Genomic DNA, 8,669 nt, shown 5'->3' with positions numbered 1-8,669 from the left:
GGTTTCACAGTGCTCATTAATAAGCGCATCATGAAAATTGACAATTCAAAGCAGTTCAGAATCGGTTCTTGTATCATAAAGATGTGTGTCGTTTCTGTACTGGTTTTGGTATAAGCTTGTGATGTGGGATATATGCTGATGATACACTTAGGAGTTTGATAATCAAATAAGGAACCAGTCCAAGGCTCTGTCCTAAATGTGGAGAATGTTTTCCAACTTTCAACACAATATGGTGGTGAGGCACAGAGGCAACCATGATCACACATGGTACATCTGGGTGAGTAAATTGCTACAAAACCACAAAGTATACATCATGACTGTACATTAGGCAGAAAGCAAATAGATTTTCTCTTTTCTACTATTTGTCTCCTACTTACAACTAAGCCCCAACTCTCTAAGGGTTCTCTAAGCTTGCTGGATGGTATGTGGGGCAGGGTTGACAAAGGTTTCCATGAAAAATGAAGAATTCATTCTAATCACTTTAGTCTACATGAGAAAGTCTAGATCTTGTCAGTCACAGATAAAAAATTTATCAGACTAACAAAGCGATCACTGACAATTACAGCCTTGAACACTCATTTGCATTGTAACTAAATGTGATGTAGAGGTGAGTCACATACAGCAACCGTACAAATGGAACAAGAATTACTGCACTAATCATGCACCGTAGGAAAGATCCACTGGAACATCACACTTAACTACAGATTAATGCATAGACTTGAGAGAAAAAAAAGTTTTCAGAACAAAACCAGTCTGGTGATTTTCTTTACACATGTATGTGTATAAGCCCTATTCAGTTACTGCAGCTTATATTCATAGATGACAAAGAATAGTACAGACTTGGTCACTTCCTTAACCCACAAGAACTGCAAACCCTTCTTTAAATTGCCTGTCCCCTAAGCTATATAATTCTTCACTTTCACCAAGTCAAAGAGTTGAAAAAGCTTTAACAGTTATCCCTTGCTTATGAATAAAACACGACAATAGATTGCTCATGAATTTGTAAATAATGCATAAATAAAATCATTTTCTCAGCCTACAAAAAAATAAAATGAAACATGCCATACAACACCGGAATTACTACTTCCTACACTTCATTCACAAGAAGATCAAAGTAGGAAAACAATACTAGGACTGGCTCAAGCAGTGAAGGGCCTGTAGTGCGAGAATGGGTATGGGGAGGTAGTATCATGGGTGTGGCTAAAGGAAACCAGATTTATTAGTGGACACTACATAAGTCTCATTCTCACTGCATTATACCTTAAGGGATAATATTTTTATATATAATGGATCCGGTTGCAATGGTTACATAAGTGGCTAGGATCCCGGGCGTGCGGCGCGTAGGCTGGGCGAGCACTGACACCCATGAACAGTGACAAGACACTGTGCCTCCACTTTGAGAAGTTATTTTGTGATTTTTTTTTTAGCTATATCGCCATTTTCCAATGTCCATATTTGTCTTTTGATTTCCTTTATCCAGATGGTAATTACTTATTTTTCTTGCACAGACTCCATATCATCTCTCTATGTAGTAAATAGCTCAGTGCAAGAAAAAAAATATATATATATATGGAACATGTGATTATTTGTCATATATCTATTTTTTTTTGTAATTTTCAATTTTACGTAATACAACCTGTGCTACCCGTCACAGTGGCCAGGAATACGGTGTGCAAGATAGAAATGGAGTCCCCCCTGGTGCTGGTGCTCTTCCAGCCACATTTATTTATCGATAGGAATAATGCTAAAGCCCCCTTCTAAGCGCCAAATGAGTCAAATCACACTCCAAAAGGTTTGTGCACTCGTGGGGAGTCTTTTCCATCATCCTGGCCTTCGCTCTTGATGCTTTGTTCACGTCACCTGTATAGCTGCCCAAGTTTATCCTTAACCCATTCACGCCGGTATATTTTGAAGCCAAAAATAAAATATTCCGGGCGGCTACAAAATCGGCGGGCACAGCTTCCCCTGAGTCTGTTCACGCGGCCCGCTGCTGCATCGGAGCGCAAGCCCTGATACAGCGTCACACTGGCGGGACGCCCAGCAATGTTTATTTTTTCGGGTGTCTCATATATGGGACACCCGTCGCTAATGGGTTAATGTGATCGCAACGTCATCTGGATCCAGGCGGTTAATATCTATTTCTTCTGCATATCTACAATTTTGGTCTAAAAATAACCCAGAATCAATGCAAAACTGGAACAAAATATTTCTCACCAGCGTTTCTCAGGGAATGGAGTCTCCCAATGCTAACAAATAGCCCAATGGCAAAAATATACATGCACAGACAGTTATTGTACAGAACACTACATAATTAGTACTAAAACATGTTAAAGAAATTTAATAAAGTAAAAGCATGTATAAAATACAAACTTAGGAAAAGCAGACATTGATTATTACAAAATAATCATTTTCACAAGCACGTAGTAATGCATGAACTACTCCACAGATTACAGTAATGAGTTATGCAGTCATAGTAGTATCTATTGTCACGATGTATACATGGTGCAATATTAAAAAAAAAAGATGGATTGATCTTTTGTCTTCTCTGCCATGTATCTCCTTTATTTGTGATTTGCGTACCTTTTGCCTCTGATGAAATATGTCTCCGTTTCCGACAAACTAACCATTCCATAAACTTTTTATTAACTGAAATCCTGATAGTCATCCACTAAAAACTTTTGCAATAAAGGATAGAAATCTTATCTACAAGTAAGTATACTACTCCCATGAAATCCTGTCATCTAAAACAAGAAGTAAAAAGGAAAACCTCTCCTCCATTGGTCAAGAGCATATCAGATTACCATAGAAAATTGCAGATATTGTTTGTACTGTTTCTTCCATTTACATCTTGACCATCTAGTGTTTATATACAACAAATACTGAACAAGAAAGTTAAATCTAATATCTTTGAATACTATTTTCATAATTAAGTCTACACAGTTCTATCAACAGATCCATCAGAATGTTCATCACTTCTGCATCCAACACTATATTTGTTATCTTGTGTTTACATATAGATTTTCTCATTTGTTTATTTGTTTTTCTTACTTTCCATTGTTTCATCCTAACTACATTCTTTTGTGATGACTAGTGACTACTCATACATTATCTTTCAAGCCTGTTATTTCCATCACACAAGAGTGAAAGTCACCAATCTCTATGTCATTAACCTTGTAAACTGATCAATGTTATCTGGTTACCTTGAATAACACAAAGCTTGATACAAAAAATAACTTGAATTGCATCCCTAAAGCAACAAAGAAAGGCAGTATTTGCACCACCTTCTACATTAACACGATACCAAAACATCGTAGAATATCCTAGGATTGGCACAATGTATCAGAAACATTTCAGCTGTAATTCATGTAAACAATGAAAGCAAACAACAGTTCCCTTTGCACAAGCAACTCACCTAAAACAAACTCCCATTTTTCAGAGCTCAGCGACTGTTCTGGATAAACCTCAAGCTCCAACATACTGCACACCTCACACGGCTCTCGTTACAACGTCTCGGGCGTCTTCATTACCGAATCAAGTGTCTTTTCTCACGATTTACGTTTCAGGAGTTTTGTGCGTCCTTTATTCTCTCGCCTTCTTCATTTCTATCTCAATTTAACAACATAAAGAAACTAAAACAAATAAAACTCTGCTTTGTGTTAGATATTTATAGAGGGCGCTTACTACTATCTACAAAGAATTGAAGACTTTTAGGAAATCGTAGAATGTCCAATACAGGTTCCTAAAGTAGAGTCGAATAGTCTATGGTTGAACACCAAGTCAATACATCGTATTTTGATGACGCGTATTCACTCGTCTATTGTCTAACAGCTGATCAAGCGCATGCGCGAACATGCCAGAGTTCAAGGTGTTTTTGACGTCACTCTTCTGTCATGCATTGATGGCCGAATATGGACTCCAAAGTTCAGTTTTAGCTTTAATGTTACCATTTTATACAATATTTACAATCCTGACATATAAAATAAGTGAAATTATATTATGAATTAATACATATTGGGTTTAATTTTTCATAGAGGTATTTTGTCTCCATTCATGCATCCGCATGTTCAGCTGATGGGCGGAGCTTATATCTGTAGGCACCGCCCACAGATCCAGCAGTACCAAAGGAAAACGGGCAAATAATGGTGCTTCCTTGTCATTTACTTATTTTTTTGCGCACATATAACTTAAATAGTAAATTGCATAGTCAATGCAACTTTCGAAACACCCGGGTATATGGAAACAAAGTATACATAAAAATAGTTCAGTAAGCCTAACTGTGTCAATTCTTACATAATTTATTTCTACGAAACGTCACTAATTGCGTCGTTTTCACGACGAACTTCGGCAGATGAGCGGTAACAACTAGTAGATTTGAATTACAGCCCTAGTTTAAAATGTAACGATCGTATGATTATTGAGACCGTTTTCAAACTAAGTAAAACACGGACAAAACAAACAAAACGAAAACAGTACCAATTCCAAAATATAATGATAATGGTGACGATGATGATGATAATAATAATAGTAATAATGAAAATAATAATAATAATAATAATGATAATAATAATAATAATAATAATAATAATAATAATAATAATAATTGTTATTATTATTATTATTATTATTATTATTATTATTATCATTATCATTATTATTATCATTATTATTGTTACTATTATCATTATTATTATTATTATTATTATTATTATTGTTATTATTATTATTATTATCATTATTATTATGATAATAATAAAATTATGATAATGATAACAATAATAATAACAATAACAACAATAATAATAATGATAATGACTATGATAATGATAATGGTAATAATGATGATGATAATATTAACATTGATGCCAATGATAATAATGACAATAACAAGAATAATGATGATAATAACAAGGATAATGATAACGATAATGATTATAATAATCAATATCATGATAATGATAAAGACAACGCCTTTTACAACCACTACTACTGCTACATCTACTGCTGCTGCTGTTACTAATACTACTATTACTACTGCTAACTGGGACTGCTACCACTACTGATGATATTTGTTGACGTTATCAATTTGTATTCGTGTCATTGCTAAGTGAAGGCAGCGTTCTGTAAAGAAAATGTCTTCCATTCTTATTCCTATTGTAATTTTATTCCTATTGTCGTTGTTGCCATTATCGTTATCATCATTACCATTATTATCAACACGATTATAAATATTACCATTATTATTAGTAGTATTTGTGGTTGTAGTAAAAATAGTAGTATCATTATTCATATCACTATCACTGTTCTTATCCTTATTCTTCTCATTATTCTTATTCATAATGTTACCAAAATTATCACTGGAATTCTTATTGTCATGTGGTGTTGGTTTCCAGATTTAATTTATGCATCTATTCTGCGTACTTCGCTGTGATTTTTTCCGTGTTTATTTTTTTATCGCGTCAGAACTATATGGTAAATAATTATTTTTGTGTATACCATTATCATCTCCATTGTTATCATTATTATCATTATTGTCATTATTATCATCATAATCATTATTGTCATTATTATCATAATCATTATTGTCATTATTATCATCATAATCATTATTGTCATTATTATCATAATCATTATTGTCATTATTATCATCATAATCATTATTGTCATTATTATCATCATAATCATTATTGTCATTATTATTATCATTATTGTCTTTATTATCATTGTCATTTTTATCATTATTGTCATTATTATCATTGTCATTTTTATCATTATTGTCATTATTATCATTATTGTCATTATTATCATTGTCATTTTTATCATTATTGTCATTATCATTATTGTCATTATCATCATTATTGTCATTATCATTATTATCATTATCATTATCATCATCATTATTATTATTATCATTATTATCATTATTGTCATTATTATCATTATCATTATTATCATCATTATTATTATCACCATTATCATTATTATTATCATTATCATTATCATTATTATCATTATCATTACTATTATTATCATAATCATTATTATTATTATCATTATTATTATTATCACCACATAAAAAATCATTGACGATAGTAATAATAATATCAATTACAATTTTTTTTTTATTTACATAACTATGTCGTCGCTCGTTTTAATATATTTCTAAGTCAACGATGGCTCTAGTTTCAGTTTCAATCATTTCCTATTTGAATAGTTTTCAAACAAAACAGCTGAAGAAATACTACATCATGCATAGGAGTCGAGTTTTCATTGTAGAAAGGGGTATGAATGACGATGCAACAATCTAATTATTTTACTGGGAAACCAATACAAATATGAACATTTGGAAGTGACAAGCATGTTACGAGTGAACGACGAAACAGGAACCGTACGCAGCAACCCATCCACATACCGCTTGTGTTCCCGCGACGCCCAAAATAAACAAAACAGTTTCGGCGGAAGGTAAACACGTTTTTCATCGTGGGTTTTTTCTACCACTGTATCTTAAGACTAGTATATATTCTTTTTTTTTGGAATCAGAGTAACCGTGTGTTTATAAGTATATATTTCGCTTTTTCATCATCGTTCCCAGTTTAATACCAGGATGCCACTGGAGGAAGAAGCAAGGGTACACGTCTAAACTTTTCAAGGGGACCTTCACAGGGGCAACTTGTCCAAAACTTGAATTTAAACTATGTACATACATACATACCCTTCTGTTTGTTTGTATTTGTCATTCATTATATTATGGTGTGTCGATAAATTTATATGCTAAGAAAGGTCGTTAAAGTGGGAGGAAGGCATCTCATGACAGACTAATTGCATCATTTACCGAATAACCTGGCACTTTGCGCGAGAACAAATACATACTGTATTCATTAAATATCAGTAACCGGCACGGAATTTCTATGAGTAGCTATAATTCACATCGTTAGCTATCTGGGGACTCAGGGGATGCAATGCACCAAGACCTTCTGAAGGTATATCAGGGACTGCCAATGTGTACTCGGTGCGATGGAAGTCAGGATATTTGGACAGTTAAATAAACCAGTGAGATCCAAAACGTCTCTGATATTGTTTTAGCTTGCTGCGCCACCAATAGTATTACGTGAATGTTCAAAATTGTTGCATATGACCTGGTAGGTAAATAGGAAAACTCAGTATCCGTTTAACATCTTCTTTGGTTGGACGATCGAAGAGAAGGATATAATAAGACAGCGTGATATAGGGGCATAGAGTCTACGAGCAGAGCGAGGGTCACCTCTGACCTAGTTCCTCTCCATAGCAGGCAATCGCCCTTTGTCACGTGACCTCTCTGTCAATCGCTGCGAGCGGGTGGCCGTTGAGTCAGGTGAAGCGATGCTTTGCTCTTGCGGCGGCGTCAGGTAAAGCATTGCCGAGGGCTTCGACAGCTGATCTATGGCGTTATCCTGATTAATGCACCTTTATATCTGTGGTGCGACTCCGTTAAATACGCCTTTATAAGGATATGAGTGAGCATCCCCTTGACAATGGTTAGTCTCATCTATAGAAATGACACCCCTTCAGCCTGACATAATAAATACATATTGGTTTGGTCTTCATTAACATCGTCTCTGCGTAAAAGCTAAAAAAAAAATGTTAACCATCTTTTCGCCAGATTGAATACCACAACCGTCCACCTATTTTGGCTTTCAAAAAGAAAGAACATAAATGGGCATCTAAATAGAAAAAGTAGTTTTCCTATTTCATAGAGTAATGACTACCATGACAGGGTTGCAAATTATACCAAAGATGTCCGTATTTTACGCTCTAATAGAAGGTACAACTAAAAGCTTTGTTACTATATAGCTTTACCCTTCGAACTTTGAGGAATTTCAAAGTGTTTAACTGCACATTCTAAGAAAGTTTTATTACTTTTGTGTTTCTTAAGCCATCTTTGACTTAGAAATATATTAAAACGAGCGACGATATATTGTTGATGTGTAAATTTGAAAGAATTGTTGTCACTGTTATTATTATTACTATCACGGTCAATGACTTTTATGTGGTGATAATAATAACAATTAGTACAATTAACGAACAAGTTTTAGACTTTGTATGTACCAGGATTTCACTCGGAATACACAAGGACTAAGATGTACACTTAAGAGGGGTGAGGGGTTACCAGCGGACACACTCAGGGCGCCAGAAGATCCGAGTGGCCCCATTTTAGGCCGGGACACTTAGGGAAAGGCCCGTGCGAAACTAGACTTCGGAAATGCCAATGAACTGAACTGAACCATTGGTAGGGTCGAGGGTACAATTATTTGGATATGTCTGGCTTAATCTGGCAGCTTTGACAGATCCCCAGAAATTGCTACTGTTGCCCATTAGTTTAGGACAAACACACATACAACATATATAAATATGCATATATAGATACATAGACAGATATATAGATAGACACACACACACACTACTGTTAAGGAAAATATGAAACGTTGTAGAAAGCACAAATATGGAATGATGGTACTTTTAGAATTGGGTACTCCAAAAGAGTATTATTATCCTTGCTCTAGTATACATACGTGCTTACTCAACAGTGAATTAGGAGGCCCACATGTAGTTGATCACAATCGTATTCCCAGTCAGCTCTTTGTTAGATGATAATATGATATGTAAAATGGGTGCTTCGTTTGACCTTACTGTAT

The 8,669-nt window shown here is 34.5% G+C and overlaps 1 protein-coding gene across 2 annotated transcripts in view; it reads right to left on the bottom strand.

Moving 5' to 3' along the window:
- Positions 1–3,680, bottom strand: part of LOC113828442 (PHAF1 protein CG7083) — a 26,616-nt gene extending 22,936 nt beyond the window's left edge. Inside the window, exon 1 of one of the 2 annotated variants that reach the window (XM_027381424.2) lies at positions 3,413–3,680. In XM_027381424.2, the coding sequence (XP_027237225.1) occupies positions 3,413–3,476 (64 nt within the window). In that variant the 5' untranslated portion in view covers positions 3,477–3,680. The remainder of the gene's footprint in view (positions 1–3,412) is intronic. The other variant, XM_027381425.2, reaches the window with a different exon arrangement.
- Between the last annotated feature and the right edge of the window lie 4,989 nt (positions 3,681–8,669).

The sequence above is a fragment of the Penaeus vannamei genome, chromosome 10 (assembly GCF_042767895.1).
Source record: "Penaeus vannamei isolate JL-2024 chromosome 10, ASM4276789v1, whole genome shotgun sequence".
Classification (NCBI taxonomy): domain Eukaryota; kingdom Metazoa; phylum Arthropoda; class Malacostraca; order Decapoda; family Penaeidae; genus Penaeus; species Penaeus vannamei.
Note: the sequence above shows the minus strand (reverse complement) of the source record. Positions and strands in the feature narration are given on the sequence as shown.